The sequence below is a fragment of the Archocentrus centrarchus genome, chromosome 22, assembly GCF_007364275.1.
Source record: "Archocentrus centrarchus isolate MPI-CPG fArcCen1 chromosome 22, fArcCen1, whole genome shotgun sequence".
NCBI lineage: Eukaryota > Metazoa > Chordata > Actinopteri > Cichliformes > Cichlidae > Archocentrus > Archocentrus centrarchus.
In genome coordinates, this window is record NC_044367.1 from 18435993 (window position 1) to 18453590 (window position 17598).

At 40.1% G+C, this 17598-nt stretch overlaps 1 protein-coding gene across 2 annotated transcripts in view; it reads left to right on the forward strand.

The window, feature by feature from the left end:
- Positions 1–16823, forward strand: part of ppp2r3a (protein phosphatase 2, regulatory subunit B'', alpha) — a 60448-nt gene extending 43625 nt beyond the window's left edge. For both annotated transcript variants that reach the window (XM_030719018.1, XM_030719017.1), the window contains exons 3-13: positions 9063–9347; positions 9525–9628; positions 9722–9824; positions 9939–10013; positions 12168–12411; positions 12605–12653; positions 12745–12834; positions 12978–13153; positions 13292–13410; positions 13573–13679; positions 13783–16823. In XM_030719018.1, the coding sequence (XP_030574878.1) occupies positions 9063–9347; positions 9525–9628; positions 9722–9824; positions 9939–10013; positions 12168–12411; positions 12605–12653; positions 12745–12834; positions 12978–13153; positions 13292–13410; positions 13573–13679; positions 13783–13876 (1446 nt within the window). In that variant the 3' untranslated portion in view covers positions 13877–16823. The remainder of the gene's footprint in view (positions 1–9062; positions 9348–9524; positions 9629–9721; positions 9825–9938; positions 10014–12167; positions 12412–12604; positions 12654–12744; positions 12835–12977; positions 13154–13291; positions 13411–13572; positions 13680–13782) is intronic.
- The last annotated feature ends 775 nt before the right edge of the window (positions 16824–17598 follow it).

The window sequence follows — 17598 nt, forward strand, 5'->3', positions numbered from 1 at the left end:
GAAGATGCTAAGATGCTCTCTTTACACCCAATCATGTTACTGACCTGTTGCCAATTAACCTAATAGTTCCCCCAACTGTTTCTTTTTAGTTCCACTTACTCTCCCAGCCTTTTGTTGTCTCCATCCATCAAATTCAAAAATGAGCTAACATTATTCGTGAAATAGTAAAACGTCTCAGTTTTTGATATGTTTTCTGTTATAGTGTGATTAAAATATGGGTTTCTGAGATTTGCAGATTATTGCGTTCTGTTTTCATTGATATTTTACACAGCGACCCAACTTTTTTTGGAATTGGGGTTGTATATGCTTTTTTATTCACTAATAGAACAGTTAAAATATTTTGAATTAGCTTGTGATCTCATCTAAATACAGCTCAGTGTATTTACATGGCAAGTAACAGTGCAATATCACCTGCTGTTCACAGCCTTTATGAAAGTGTTCAGCAGGTAAGTGCCACTCAAAGGTGATTCACCATATGTCAGCTTATAATAGAGAGATGGCTGAGTGAACTGTTGACCTTTTAAGACAGAAATTGGCTAATTCTTTTGGCTCAGGTAGTTTAGAACGAGCATAGAAGGAACAATAAGGAGAAGCATGAAGATAAAAAGTGTATTAGGGGAAGACAGGAAGGTTAGATGAATGATTGTCTGTGTATGTGACAGCGGGTGGAGTTTTTTTTTTTGTTTGTTTCCTTAACAGTTGGCTTAGAGAATGGAGGAATCCAAAGTGCATCTGAAGTTGGGGGGAGGGGGGCATTTGCAGCTTACAGTCGTTGACTCTGGTTCAGCCGAGAGTGACATCATTCCTCGGCTCCTTCCACAGGAAATAAGGTCACAGCGGGAACCTCAGCCAAGCATGGATGGATGCCCATTTCAACCTAGGTGCACAAGCACACAGTTGAATGCTTTCATTTCTGCACACATACAGTGCTCTTGAGAGAGGGTAATGGGTTGCTACGTGTAGGAGTTTTCCAATACAGTTCATACGAGGTTAGCCTGGACAATGGAATATGCATCATTCAGCCCTTTTGTTACAGTATAACAGATCATGTACATACTATCAACTGGTGGAGTTCATTTTGCTGGATTTTTTTTTTTTTTTGTGCACACTCATACATAGGCATACACACGCACACACAGAGCACTTTTAAGCAACTGATATAATTCACCGCTCCCTAGTGCAAGGTTGGCTATCGTCCAAGTGCTGTTCTCAGTGTGATGTGCTCAGCTGCCATGTGTGTTGATTTGCGCACATGCTTACACACCAATCCACACGCCTGACTTTTATATGGAATTGCACTTTTTCATCTGAAAAGTTTTAATCTCGGCAGGAGTCATTGGTGCGCAAGTTTTTGGGCCTCCTGCCGGGTCGCCATGAAAACCAACAAAACATGTTTATAAGCATTAGGTAGGCGGTGGGATTCCCCTACCCCAGAATATTAGTTCGGCAGTGCGATTGGCTGATGGGGGCTCCCTCACAGAATCAGGGCAGCAGGGGGAGATTTAGGTTTACGTGACTGTGTTGATGTGGGTGTGACTGACTCTGTGTGTGTGTGTGTGTGTGTGTGTGTGTGTGTGTGTGTGTGTGTGTGTGTGTGTGTGTGTGTGTGTGTGTGTGTGTGTTTCTTTCCATGCGAAAGAGTTTGCCAATGTTCCAGAACACCATGACTCGGTAGAAGCTTGGGTGTCACCTGCCCCCACCCATCTACTTCCAGTCCACTATTTAGGAATCCCCACACTCTATTTTCCTTTGAACTCACCCTTCACCCACTTCCACATAAAATGGGCTGGGGGTTTTCTCCAGAAAACTCCTATTCAGTTCTAACATCCTCTTACCACTATGCCAAAACAGGCATACTAGGATGTGTTCACTGAAAATATATATATGCTTCTTCAGAAAGAGTGGAACCAAGCCGGAGGTGTGTAGTATAACTGAGCTATTGGAATTAAAATGCTGTTTCTTCATCTGGACCTCTAACTCTGTCAGATCATTTCACACATTTGGAGCTGAGCCGAGAGGGTCAAAGGCAGCAGAAATGAGCATCGTCTGTCAGGTGCACGCTCACAGTCTGATAAGTGACAGACTGCTCAGATGTGATAACAATTAGAGAGCTGCTACCCCCTAGCGACTGGAATGCCCAACCATACCATAGAGTACTGTGTAGGCTTGCAGACTAATCTCACTCCTAAAATGGCCTATAGCATCATCTACAGGAAGATCTGTGAACTAACACATGTAATAAAACAACATTAATTTGCCAAGTCAGCTTCTCACTTAACAGCTTTTATTGCTTTAATCCTTTTTCTTAGCACAGAGAAAACTGCTCTGTGTTGAAGCAATTACATAATCTGACATCATCATGAGGAAAGAGTGTACTATGCTTGGCCCAAGAGAAGTGTTGTCTGTTATCTGATGTTTTCTTATGTTGCATGTTAGAAGAAAACAGTTTACAGTTAAAGCATTCCTTTTTACTATAGTTTCTTTGCTGGTATTTAAATGATCTGTAGTTTGGGATTATATCCTCTTTGCATACATGTATCAGTGATATCTGAGTATCTTTTACAGAGATTTGTTGTTAATATTCCAAAATATGCAATACCTTGTGAAGTAAGCATTTTTTTTTATGCTGAAATAGTTCTGCCTGCCAATATTGCTGTCTAACTTTATTTTAATGTTTGAAAAGGTAGAGAAAACAGAGCTGATCTTCTCTGGTGCTGGTGGTTTGAGGTCTCTTACTGCACTCTAGTGACTCTCCCACACTATTGCTGATGTAGGATTAGCTCACTTACTCTAAATCCTAAGAAAGCCATGGGGAAGGTAATGCAAAACCTGCCCCCGTTAGCCATATGTATAAATATAAATTGCCAGTGAAGGACTGGTGTTGTTATTAAACATTGGTTGTTGACAGACTGTTTTCCCGGGTGAAGGAGATGATTCACTGGGTAATTTTTCAGATGATGTAGCCTGCCTGGCAAGTTTCCCAGAAATAAGCAAAAAAAATTGACACAACATTTCTATAAATATTTCCCTTACATTAGGAGGCTCCTCCTGTTACCAACTATTTAGCAAGAGAGTGCATATCAGCATGACTGATATAACACATGGAAAATATCTTTCTTTGTAGATGCTTTGTAGATATGAATTTAATATCCATTTATCAAGATTTCTAGACATGCAGAACAGAAAATATAAGGCACTATATGTTTAAAGATGATTTTAGATACATTCAAATCTTAGAAATATATGCTCTTATTATTATTTTTTGTGTTGACAAAAAACATGGACTTTTGGCTATATTCAGTGTTGTTCATATTATAGGACAGACTAATTCCACTCAGCTAGAGCAGCTGTGTTTTAACTGCTCGCATGTTGTCATCCTCTCATTCGGATGTGAGGTAGACCGTGGCCAGCACTGATTAACTTTGTCTGTCACGGAAGCAGCACTCCAACTCAGTTCATTCTTCCACGTTTAGAGAGGAGGTTCCCAAGGTAACTGTGTGTGTGTCTGTGTGTTGTTTGCATGTGTATGTGTGCGTGCGTGTGCATGTGTGTCCTTCTTGAGAGGAAGAGAGAATGGGGATAAAGAATAGAGCAGCGACATGAACTGTGTTTCCCACTGTTGGCACAGGAACCCTGGGAGCATTCCTCCCTCCACTCAATCCAGGGAAAGGGTTATCACCATGGAGATGGCATTTGGCAGGCCTGGTCTAAAGTGTGTGTGTGTGTGTGTGTGTGTGTATAATAACACGGATGGGGAGGCAGTAGTAGTCTGTTTCATGTGATGTCAGGTTCAAGTTTAAACTTAATTTGTCCTAGTTGGTTTCATTGCAAGAATTAGAAATAACATTGCATAAAAATATAAGATGGGTACCCATAGCAGTGCACACTTGCCAATGATTGCTATAATGGTCTTATATACTTAACAGTGTGCATGAATATTTCAATAATTTAAGCATTTATTTTGTTAAAAAGACCCTGAAAAGGATAAGCGGAAGAGGATGGATGGATGGATGGATTAATACCGCTTAAAGTCTCATTAGAAATGTCTGTAAATTTAATGACTTTGTGTCAGAACATTTCCATATTTGAATATCTAAGGAGTCTAGTTAAACATTAAATGCCTGTCTATAACTTTACAAGCAAATTTAAATATGACTTTTCATGCATCTCCTTCAGTGTTTGTTGTCATCTTGGCATCTATCTGTCTGTCTGTGTGTTTGTGTGTGTGTGTGTGTGTGTGTGTGTGTTAAGTCTGCCTGGTGCCTGAAGCAGAAATAAACATGGACTCGATGGCTATATTTACACAGATAATTTTACACACAGCAGACAGGCAGTTTCATAGAGCAGGTGTGTGTGTGTGCGCGTTTAGGAAGTTGTTATGTTCACACTATTCAGCTGCTCTGAAAGACTTGGAGAAGCAGTTCCTCTTAAGTGAATCCATCTAGGCGCACGTGCACACCCGCACACAGCCACAGATGTAAGGTGTCCCGACAAATTAAGCGCAAGTATCAATGCGCTAGTAAAGACTGAAGGAGAGCATGTGTGCATGTCAAGTTTGTTAACAGTTGGATGAAGGTGGCAGTTGTTGTTCGGCAGCTGACCTGCTGTGCTTCGAGTCATGTATTTATTTGATCAACGCTGTGAAGGCTGCTGACTCACCTGTTTCTGTAACGCGGGGGCTGGATTAGATCTGAGGGGTGGGCAGAGGAAAGCTCTTGCAGACATAACGCTGAGCACACACCTGTCGCGCTGCCTTTTGCTCCTGTTAAACTTCCATCAGCCATTCTGGTTTCCTCTTATTACTATTATTGTGCCTCTTGTCTTTTGCCTGTGTAAGAAGTAGGTTTAACCAAGCTATATTTAGAGGGAAAGCAGGCTGCGCAACAACATTAAGTCCTTTTTTACAGTTTACAGCATATTCAAAGTGAATGGAAGGGGCTAACGGTACACTGCTGATGTGCAACATAGTTTTTAAGATAACCAAATAACTGCCCTATTGTCAGAGGAATCTGTCCAGTCTAACGGGTCCAGCTGTTTTGTTTGTATCAGATGGATACATTCTCCTTTATTGTAGCAATCTGATACTGAGTCAGTAACAGATGCTTTGTTCACCATTACATGAGGGGGACATCTGTTTGGTTAGCTCTTTAATGCTCCACTATGTTCACCAATTAGTTGTTTGGTATATTGTGGTGTGCTGCATACAATATTTTTTTATTTTACTTGAAAATTAAGACTGAACAGCAAAGCTGGAGGCCTAAAATCAAAACAAAACAATGAGCTGAAAGATCCTTACATGCTTGGTAGAGCACAGAGAAACTACACAAGCACATTGTCTTTATCAGATCTATGACTACTTCTAGAATATACTCGATTACTAAAATAATCGATAGCCGCAGCCCTACAGGAGTCTGCACCTACACCAGTCTAACAGTCTCTACGGATTATTGAATTAGCTGTTTTATTCATTTTGCAGTGATGTTTAGCCTGAATAGTAAAGGTTTAAAAAGATGGAGGAAAGTTTAAGATTTAAGAACAAGGGGTTTTAGGACCAAGCGGAGCAGTTTCGAGAGGGCAGGGTTACACTGACTGTCAGTCAGACAGGAAAAGAGCACACAGCTGCCCAGTGGCATTCGTTTTGGATCCCTTTACACTCACACACATACTGTATCTCTTTATACAGAGATTTATGATATCACAAGTGCATCGCTACAGTTGAGGAGGTTGTGCAGAAGAAGTGGTGAGAAGTAACTCACTTTCAATGATCAAGATGAAAGGAGAGAAAAAAACAAGGGTCGAAATGGAGGGTGGGATTTCACATGAGATAATAGGCTGGTGAGAATCTAGTGCACATTTGTTGAGTGATACAAGATATTTACTGTATAATGTTTCCTTCTGAAGCATGGAGGTAATAGGTAGCTAGCATGAAGACAATGCGTGTGTGTGACAGTATCTGTGTCTGTGTGTGTGGGGGGGATCAGTATGCAACCCTGGCTTCAGTACTGAGTCCAGTTGTTCCAAAGAATTTAGCAAGGCACACAGGGGTCTGAGAGGAATTAACCTAATATACAAGGTGACTCACTTATTTTTCTGGAAAGTCACTCACACACATGCATACACTGAACTTTTCTGTATGCAGGTTGAGGGAGCTCTCTTATTCCGTTGCTATACGCACACCATGTTGGCAAAGACTCAGTGATGACATCCAAATTGAAATGTGACTCAGTGACAGCAACAATAGTCTCACCAGTGGGAAACTTTGGAGAAATATGCACTAGTAGAAAAGCAGGAGAACAAAAGTATTTAAGCTATAAGATGAAACAGTGGAGCCACACGGAAGTAACACAGAGTGTTAAATAGGCTTGTTAGCGGTAATCTTGATGTATGCAGTGCAGTACGTGTAGACATTTCGTGTAATGTCCTGGTCTTCGAGGGATTTTAGCTGGAAAGTTTTAAAATGGGTCACCCTGTGAGGGATCTCCTCTCTGTTAGGGTTCAAATTGGTGCTGCTTGGCAGTGAAAGGGTTTTAGCTTGGCCTGGCGAATCTGAGGGAAAGCATCAACTCGGGAGCATTCGAGGACATGCTGCCAGCAGTTTACACTCCATTTATTCTCATTGCTAATTAGCTATTACCATGCATGGAAATGTATCAGCACTATCCATCTATCTATCCATTCATCTGCAGAAATGAAGTTTGAGATTTCACATTTGGAAGGATACTGCTACTAATCTTTGGTATTTCTATATTAAAAGGCATGGAACCAGAAGATAGTTATTCTATTACCTCCCAAAATTCACCTGCAACTTGTACATATATTTTGCACTGAAGAGTGCTTTGGCAGGTGTGACAAAAGAGTAGCACTAAATGATGAAGTGATTAGTTGTATTACATGAAATTAATTTAAATTAAGTTTGATAATTGAATTCTTGATTCCTTGTTTTAAGCTTTTTTTTTTTAATTATTATTTAAAAAAAACACACTGACAGTTTGGCTCTAAAGGAGGGTGACACTCGTGGATTTTCATGATATTCAAAAGGGAATGCTGCTTTAAGTCTTTGAGCTAGCCCAGTGGAAATTCTGTCAACAGATATAACGACAGGTGTCTTGCACGCTGATTCAACATTCCCTCCCAAATTACCGCTATGAAAATATTTCAGCTTACTTGTCTGACCCGCTCACCCTGAACCACCAACTTAAGCTTCCTGTCTGCTGTAAAATTATTTCAATCACAGTCTCTTTGAGTTGTAGCTTCCCACTGGCTAACTTTAGTCAAAGGCAGGAACAGAGGAGGGCTCATATCCTACAAAACACTATGTCTAGATATGCAACATGGTTGCACCTCCCCACCTCCCACCACCCTAATGCTCAGGACAGCCGGTTTGTTATATGTGTGTGTATTGCCAGGCATGGCTCATGTTTCTCAGTGCAGTTTGTCAGAGCCCAGCTTGAACCAGCAGGCACCAGGGAGGCTACACCAAATACATACATTCAGGGCTGACAGGGGGACACCACAGGATTTCTTCCCCATAAAGAAGCTGCAGTTTGGGATTGCATTGGGCCATAAAACAGCCCGATACCATGGTTTTGCCTCTTGTCCTGCACTGTAGCACAGGACGTCTAAGGATCATCTTTTTACATAGATACACTGCTGGATTACTGCTGGACAGGACACAGTGCTGGGAGCCTGAATATGCAAGTGAAGTTTGGAGGAGATAGATTTTGTGAGTGTGAATGATTGCCGAAGGACATTTTGCATGAAATGCTACACATGCTGGATATTCTTTGCTTTCCTGAGGTGATTTGGCAATTTTGGTTACTGGATATCTGAGCTTTTAGGTAGACTTCTTTATCACTTGCTGGGCAAGCTGGTCCATCTGTAGTCACCCTGTCAGTAGCCACATCAGTGTCCGTGTCTGGTGGGGTGTTGTGAGCCTCGGCCCCCACCATGATGATCAAGGAGACATCGTTACGGCGGGACCCTGACCTCAGGGGGGAGCTGGCCTTTCTGGCCAAGGGGTGTGACTTTGTCCTCCCCTCACGCTTCAAGAAAAGAATCAAGTCCTTCCAGCAACAACAGGTCAGTCAGTTCAACAAGCAAGATAGAAAGGGTGTAAGTGCATGTGCAAATAAAAAACCCCATAACAAACAAATAAAAAAACACATAAAGATGTGTAAATGTAAATATATGTTCAGTGTATACACACATACACTAGATGCATCTTGTTGCTTTAACACACACAGAGTGACATGCCAGGAACGACAAACTATTCTGAGGCAGATATCAGCAGGGTATTAATAGGGCAGGAGGTGCAGGAATAGAGTGATAGAATGAATGCTGAGAAGGAGAGGACTGCTACAGCTGTCCTGCTCAATACACACAGTATGGAGGTCTAAGAGGAGACACCAGGAAGCTCCTATGGGAACACATTAAGTTTTGATTTAGTTTGGGTCTTTGTATTTTATTTATTAACAATGGAAAATTGCTTTTGTATCATATTTAAGATGTAATTTCAGATTGGGGTAAATGTGACCATGTAAGTAATTTGGTAATAGGTTTTTTTTTTTTCTGAGGACTACATGGATGTGCCTTGTGCCACCTGGAACGTTTCTTGCCAAAGGTTAAAATAAAAGTGCTGACTGCTTTGTGTTTATCTTACTGATGTGATGACTAACAGAATGGGGGTGGGTTGGGGGGGGGTGGTCTGTGTTTTGTTTATGAGTCACTGGGAGTTTCCAGTTCAACCTTTTACGTGGATTCTCTATCCTGCTACAATGAAGCTGTATCTTATCTACAGCTCTGGGGAAAGTTACCTGGGACGCTGATTCAGTTCATCATATTTTTTATGAAAAGCACAATTAAGAATGGTTAGGTGAGTTTGCATCTGGACTGAGGCAATTTTTGTAAGTAAGCCACAGAATACCAAGATGAGACTGCAGTGTTTCAGTCGTTAGAACATTGTCTCTAAAAAGAGAAATGTGATGTTAAAAGTTAGCAGCACAAACAGATAATTAACACCCATCCATGCTTTCCCACAAATGATCTTTCTTCTCTCTTTTCAGGTCCAGGCGAAACCAGAAAAGAAACCAGGAACACCTCCTCCTGCTCCCGTTGCAACCACAGCCACACCGCCCCCCACGCAACGCTCACCCAGCCCTCCTCCAGCTCCCGTGATAGTCACCCCTCCTCCTCCTGCCATTAACATTCCCAGGTTCTACTACCCTCGTGGGCTTCCTGCCCTGGGCCCGGCTGCCAACCACGATGCAGCCATTGCTGCCATTGAGACAGTCTTCACCGAATTTGAGGAGGAGAAGGCTGATATTTATGAAATGGGCAAGGTTGCAAAGGTAAAAACAGAAATACCATGATTAATATTGAGACCTTCTTTATGTTTTCCAGAAATCACTGCACATAGTGGCCTTGTTGATACAATGCTCTTTCGAAGCAATGTAGTCACCATCTCTAGGAAACAAACATGTTTCTCAGAGTAAAGTCATTGTGGTGCTCATTGTGTTTCCATTCAGGCGTGTGGGTGTCCACTTTACTGGAAGGCACCCATGTTCTACGCAGCAGGTGGTGAGAGGACAGGATTTGTGTCCGTTCACTCATTCATTGCAACCTGGAGGAAGTAAGACTCCTGTTCCTCGAAGTCTCAGACATAGATTAACACAGATGCAACCGGGCTCTGATATCAAATGTCTCTTCTCCTCTTTCCTTGCAGGTTGCTGCACAGTTGCCATGACGATGCATCAAAGTTTGTTTACTTGCTGGCTAAGCCTGGCTGTAACTACCTGGAACAGGAAGACTTTATTCCTCTACTGCAGGTAAAATGTCTTAGTGCTAATAAATCAAGCGCAGCAACTCTCTCATTGCTGCGCTGCTATTTATTTTTATGACAAACCTGTACAATAAAGCATTTTTCCTGTTTGTCTGATCAGGACATTGTAGATACACATCCTGGGCTCACATTTCTGAAGGATGCACCTGAATTCCATTCACGCTACATAACAACGGTAAATGGCAATAAAAGTCAGATCAGCTGTTTTTTACATTGTATTGTAAGAGTGTGTTTTAGTGTATTTAGGTAGCTCTGTTCACTGCAAAGGAATAGCAGTTCTAGACTAAGTGAAGCTCCACAAACCCCAGAGAGGAAACTCTTTATGGGCACAAGTATCATAAATCTCATTCCTGCTCATGACTGTAGGTGAGTAATGGAACCTAGATTGGCTGGTTCCAATGCAATAAACTTAAAAAGTACAAACGCATTATATGACATTACCACTGAACAACAGAAACATTTAAAATGGGACTGTAGCAGTGAATAGCAGGTAACTCACTTGAGTACTGTCCTGCTTTATGACACTTTAATATGCTGTCCTTGGGTTGCCGTTATAGCTCACCTGTTTGAGTTATAGTGACCCATATACTGAAGGCCAAAGTCCTTCCTGCAGGGGCCTGGGTTCAAGTCTATATTGTGCATGTCATTCTCCCTACTTTCCCATTTAGTCTCATCAGTCCTGTCAAATAATGCCTAAAAACAAAAATGCCTCCAAATAAAAGAAAATAATTCCATCTTTTATACTTTTATTTATAAGTTTTATGCCAAGAAGAAATATATCTGAAAACTTTAGCTGCTAGTTGGTTTAAAAATGACCAATTCCTTATTTAAAAAGAAAATCACATTAAACTGTCCAGAATGTATAAAATTAGATCAATAGATCGACTAGTTACAAATATGAAATTCTAAGAATTTAAATAGAAATAATGCCACTCTCTGAAAGGATTCGTTATTAAGTAGTTTTATTTACTTTGATAATTTAAGTATATTTTACTGCTTATAATTTAGTTTTTACTACTTTCCTCCTCTTTTTTGCACTGTCCATTGCTTTGGATGGTTGACCCCAGGTATTTAAACTAATTGATCTTCACTACCTCTACTCCTTACAGCTTCACTGTTACACCTCCCCTCTCTCTTCTGTCTTGCTTTGTCATTCCGTTTCTCTCCAGAGCATGCCTCCATCTCTCCAGGCTCTCTTCCACCTGCTCCCTACTCTCACTATAGATTAATATTGATAACCTCCTTTTATGTTGTCAGCAAAGCAGCTTCTATGTGCCTCCTCTGTGTAACATTAACAGTAGAGTGTGTAGATCTGTGAATGTGGATGTGGACAGCTGCAACACGTGCTGTGAAAGCAGAGGTATGAGTGCAGTGATGCATCAGCCTACAGTGACTTCGCGGAAACACTGATGCTTTTCCTACCCTCCCTTTCCTTAGAGACACTGGTGCCCCCACATTCCCATTTTATGATGCTTCCCATTAAGTTTAGGCCAACTGATGTGCTACTGTATGAGGCACAAGTAACTGTTGGAGGTTCATGTACCAGAAAATAGATGATGATCCAGTGTTGTAAGTCTCCGTAGCTAGATGAGGAATATATTCAATATATCTGCATGACAGGGCTTGTACAGACCTCATGAAAATTTCATCATGTTTTTATTTTCACAGCTTCAGTTTCAGACTTTAACTTTATAGAATTCCAGTAAACCTCTTCCTTACCCCCTATCTTAACTATGGGTAAGAAGAGTACATATATATACACCCTTGGAACCCTAATTATAAAATTATCATAAGATTATCTTCAACTTACATCTTCTCACAAATATGATTTCATATTGATGTGTTGGTGTTCTTTATGTTTTTGTGCTTCAAGTATTTTTTTTCTTTTTCATGTTTCCTGCTGGGCAACCAGTTACCCTTAAAGGACAAATTAATTTCTCTAAGATTCAATGAAGATAGCAGAGGCAAATGTAGAGCCAGAATAGGCTTATTAATAATCCTGATAAGAGGCTTATCAAGATTTAACAATTCTTTACTCCACTGTTATGGCTCTATTAATCAATTTCTTGGTTAATCAGCAAATTATCTAACCTTTAAAATATCAGAAATTGTTAAAAAAAATACCCATTATAATTTAATAAACTCTATAGTGACGTCTTGAGCATTTCTTGAACATTTTCAAGGAACAGTTTAAAAACCAAGGATATTTAAAAAATATTGACTTACGAGATTCAGTTTCAAAAGTATTTTCAGACTTTTGATAATATAACTTTTGAAAAATATTATATAATAGCATCTTCTTTGTCTCTATTCTGCTATGATGATCAAGGTGATCCAGCGGATATACTATGTAGTGAACCGGTCCTGGACGGGACGTATCACAATGATGGAGCTGCGCCGGAGCAACTTCCTTCAAACTCTGGCCCTGCTGGAAGAAGAGGACGACATCAATCAGATCACTGACTACTTCTCTTACGAGCACTTCTACGTTATCTACTGCAAGTTTTGGGAGCTGGACACTGACCACGACCTGTATATTGACCCCAAAGATCTGGGGAGATACAACAACCATGGTACGAAAAATCTCAGTTGAGGATTTACTTCCCTCAACTGAATCATATCTATACTGGTTTATTTGGGGTTATTCTGCTGCCAAAAATATAAGTACCTGAATCAGTACTCAAGCAGGTGTCTTTAGTGTACTTTCATTGGTGTCCTTTTGTTTCTGTGTATTTACTTATTTTTCTCATTCTCCCATTTTGATAGCATCCTCAAACAGAATCATTGAGAGATTATTTTCAGGGGCTGTTACTCGGTGAGCAAAAACCCACATGCAAACATGTAGTTGATTACTTTACTATAATAACGGTACCGATTGTAAATGGTTCGGTCTCTCTTTTTTCCAGGGGTAACGCTGTGCAGAGAGAGGGCAGGATGAGCTACGCTGAGTTTGTCTGGTTTCTCATATCTGAGGAAGACAAAAAAAATCCCACCAGGTATTTTTAAAGTTGTTCTGATGTATGTGTGTGATTGATCAGCTCTTTGAGATTTTTATTTTATTTTGTTGCTGCATGTATGTAACAAATAGTTTTTTCTGTCTGTATGCTTTGTGTAACACATTTGTCATCTGCCTTTTCAGTATAGAGTACTGGTTCCGCTGCATGGATGTGGATGGTGATGGTGTCCTTTCCATGTTTGAGCTGGAGTATTTTTATGAAGAACAGTGTGAGAGGATGGAGAGAATGGGCATCGAACCTTTACCCTTTCAGGATTTGCTCTGCCAGATGCTCGACCTGGTCAAACCTGAGAACCCAGGTTAGTGCTCAAACATCCCATTTTTTTTCTTATTCTAGTATTAAATTTTAATACTAGACAGCAAAACACTACTATCACACAATTTACATTGCTTTTAGGACAGTACACATGCATGTGTGTTTGTTTTATGTCCTTCAGGTAAGATAAGTCTGGGGGATCTGAAACGCTGCCGGATGGCTCACATATTCTTTGACACTTTCTTCAACCTGGAGAAGTACCTGGACCATGAACAGAGAGACCCATTTGCTGTGCAAAAGGTGCAACTTCAATATCTAATTTTCAGTAACAATGACGCATCTTAATATAAAATAAAAAAAGGAGTGATGGTCCTTGTAATTATTTAATTGTAATTATTTAGTTTTGTGTCTCTTATTTATAGTTGTAAAATACCAATATGGATTGTGTTTCTGGTGTTCCAGGACATTGATAGTGAAGGTCCAGAGCCATCTGACTGGGATAAATATGCCTCAGAAGAGTATGAGATACTAGTGGCGGAGGAGACTGCGAATGAACAGCTACACGAGGGGTATGGCTCACACAAACTCATACTCATGCTTGTTAGTAACTACAAATGAATCATTTTTATAAGGGAAAATAGTGAATATCAGTTCTCTGTGTTGTGTTCCCAGGTCGTTTGATGATGACTATGAATCAGAGGAGCTTCAAGTCCCTGGAGAGATTGGGAAAATGGAAAAACTGGTCATATCTGACCTCTCTGCATAAAACTTGGAAATCTTGGGCTTCTCTTTCTGGGAAACAGAAACCAACAAGGTGATAGAGGGCCACCTGGGATATATGAATCCACACATGGATATAAAGACAGAGAGAAAGGAATTCTGGCACCTGTCTTATGATTACTCTGTGGATTTATTGTATGTTTGTGTGAGTGTGGCCATAAACCAGTACTGTTCTGGTGTCTGGTGCAATAATGCATCTGTATTCACACAGAAAATAATGTCCCTGCCTCCAGCTTTTTTGCTCCACAGAAGCCAAAGACAGATGTTTGGTAAGCTCAAGAAGGACTCAAGTAAAATACTTAACTGTAAAATAATGTAATTATTGTGAATTCTCTACTGACAATCCTGCCAGAGGACAATCTTTCTGAATTTTTGAGTTAGACTCACAGCAAGCCTGCCAGGTGCACAAATAGACGTCTAGTGGGAGAAACAGGCAGGTAGAAAGAAATAATGACAGTGACAGATACTGCCATTGCAGAGCAGCAGTCCACTGCTTAAAAATATGACATACACTGCCTTGAGAAACCTGCTGGTAAGCAGCTTGCCACCATGTTTCTTATAAAGGAAGCTGTTAGTCCCTTTAGTCAGAGGTCATATAACAACCTGAGTGGTTATATCAGCACTTCCACTCGGTGGCCAGTATGTGGTACTACATGCTGCACAGTGCGTGATGGCTGGCTATCATTTCCGTGAAGGAGTTCAGTTCACTGTACAGCCTGAGCTGTTCTATTATTATCGCAACACTATCAGTGCTTCACCTCTGGACTCTCTCTGGAGACATGGACACTTATGTTCATGCTCTGCATTTCAGTTTATTCATTCTCAATCAAATAACAGTGAAAGATATGGGATATGCACATCATATGATGCATGATTGCCAGTCATATCAAACTCTCCGGTAGAGTTGCTCAAACATTTCCACCTGTAACATTTGTAATGATACAGTAGATGTGCCTACAATTTGTAAGTTGTTCCTGCCAGTTTCATGCAGCCTCCCACTGTGTTTTTCCACACCCCATTTTTTTCTTTTTTTTTTTTGTTAAACCTTTATTTTTATGGCATGCTAAATTTAACAAGCAGAACTGTAGAACAGAAACAGGCTTAACAAACTCGGCACACATCAGAGACAGATGCGCTGTTATAGTACATTACACAGGAAGCTTAGCTTTATTGTATCAAGTTAAAGAGCAAGAAAATGGAAAAATAATTCTCCCGTTTCATCATCAGAGTTATCCTTTCCATGTATTCTCACATCTTTTTTTGAACATGTACACTACCTTTTAATTAATTTGAACTGTTATTGTCATTTAGTCGCTGCAAAAATATCACCTTTTTACCTGTTTACATGTCATAGCCACATATAATTTCTTTATTAAAGTTTCTGATGTCTGCTCTACCTGTAGCACACAAAAACATACACCACTAAAGATGCCTTTTGATAAATAGGTTACCTAAAATTAAAAAAATAAATAAATATTGACACACTTGTATTGGTATCCTGCCTGCAAAAAGTTTGGAATATTTTGAATCCATTATTTAAATAAGTGTGAGATTTCAAACAACACCTCACTACAGTGTTTGTCCCTTTTAGAAAACAAATCTCTGAACATGTGTCCCTGTTACTCAAATTAAAGAGCAGAAGACACTGTGAACAGTTTCAATTAAAATTGCTCTCTGTAGACTAAATAGTCCTAAAATTAAAGATTGTGAATTATAGAGACTAAGAACACACTGTTTTGTGCTGTAGACATATCACTGCTGAATTGTTGTATAGTTGTTTGTTTTGTTTTCTTTGGTCCACCACACATGAGTTTGCATTCACTGTACTGAGATGAAGCCTTTTTTTTTTTTTTCTATAAATTTTTCTTAAAGCCAGTTGATACAATACAAGCCAAACAGTTTTCACGGTTAGATGCCACTATGTGAGTTTACTTTGTGAACCCTTTAAGTCCTTTATTTACTATAATAGCTAGGAGCGTGTGTTTGCACTGATAGAAGAGTTTGCTTTAGGAGCCTGTGTTGTGTAACTTTTTATTGCCATGGGCATTGTGTTCCAAGATCAGTGGATGTGTGTGCCCCTGTATAACTCTTTAATTAGGAGTAGGGTATCTCTTGTCCTCAGTGGCTTCAAATTAACTAACTTTCATCCTTTTCTGGCATTTGCTGTACAGACTCACCGTAGTGTAGTTGCAGTTGAAAGAGTAACAAAGAGAGCTTGTGGATGCTGTAAGGTTTTAAGGACCTTGATGACCCCACTTCTGCTTTATATTTGTTGTAAATCTCTCTAGCTTTGTAATAAACAGTATTATAATAACAGTAATAACAAGCCAATATGGACATAACAACTGTAATCTGATGGTTTGTATTACTGTGCCACTGTGTGGCTTGGGATGGGGGGTAAATTATGTTAACTGTGTGTATGCTTGTGTTAGACGTGCAGTGGATTTTATCAGCAGAAGTGGGTGATGTCCTCTTTTTCTACCCGACCTGACAATCACAAAATTGTAGATATATCATCTAATATTGAAACTTTTGAGACTGATTTTTTTTTCACTGCTGTGATCACACTCATTCACTCTTCAAGAGATTTTTTCACCCATACAGTATATAAGAAAGAACTATTAATGGCGATGGGACATTATCAAGTCTGGATGACAACTTTTTGGTTCTATGCAAAGTATCCTGGTGCTCACAGTCCAAGCATCAGACAAAGGAGCAAAGCCATGCAGGACTTTTACTTTGAAATTATGTCTTTACTGACAGAGGGAGAGAAAAGACTTTATTTTTGATTTACCTCCTCTGTGCACAGGAAACTTGAGTAGAGTGATATCTGGTGGTCATTGTATTGGCATGGTTTTCTTTCCTTCCTTCCTTCCTTCTCTTATTTTTGTTGCTTTCATCTGAAGTTTAAATAAAGATGTTTAAAAAAAAAACAACAAAAAAACAAACATTAATCCTCCTTTACCTTTTTTGGGGGTGTTGCCTACATCCTTTGTGCTTCTGTTCCCATGTTCACACGTGTCACATTCACACACATGTACATCATCATTCCCGCCTCGTTTACACACACTTTGTAGTCTTAAGTGTGTTTGATTGCAGTGGTGCTCAATAGTATGTTTTTTATATATTGCTCAATAAAATAAAGGGAAGACTTTTTTTTGAGTATAGCATCAAGTCAGATAAATTTCTGGGATATTGATCTGGTCAGTTAAGTAGCAGAGGGGGTTGTTAATCAGTTTCAGCTACTTTGGTGTTAATGACATTAACAACAGGTGCACTAGAGGGGCAACAATAAGACAACTCCCAAAACGGGAATGGTTTTACAGGTGGAGGCCACCTTTGTGACATTTTTCTCTCCTCATCTTTTCTGTCTGTTTTTCCACTAATTTTGTATTTGACTAGAGTCAGTGTCCCTACTGCTAGCATGAGACGATACCTGGACCCTACAGAGGTTGCACAGGTAGTCCAACTCCTCCACGCTGGTGCAGTGGGTCCTGGGTTCCTCATGGTGCACAACAATGCCCGGCCTCATGTGGAAAGAGTGTGCAGGCAGTTCCTGGAAGATGAAAGAATTGATACCATTTACTGGCCCCCACGCTTGCCTGCCTTAAATCCCTTATATGGGACAGTATGTTTCAGTCCATCCAATGCTGCCGGGTTGCATCTCAGATTGTCCAGGAGCTCAGTGATGCCCTGGTCCTGAATCTG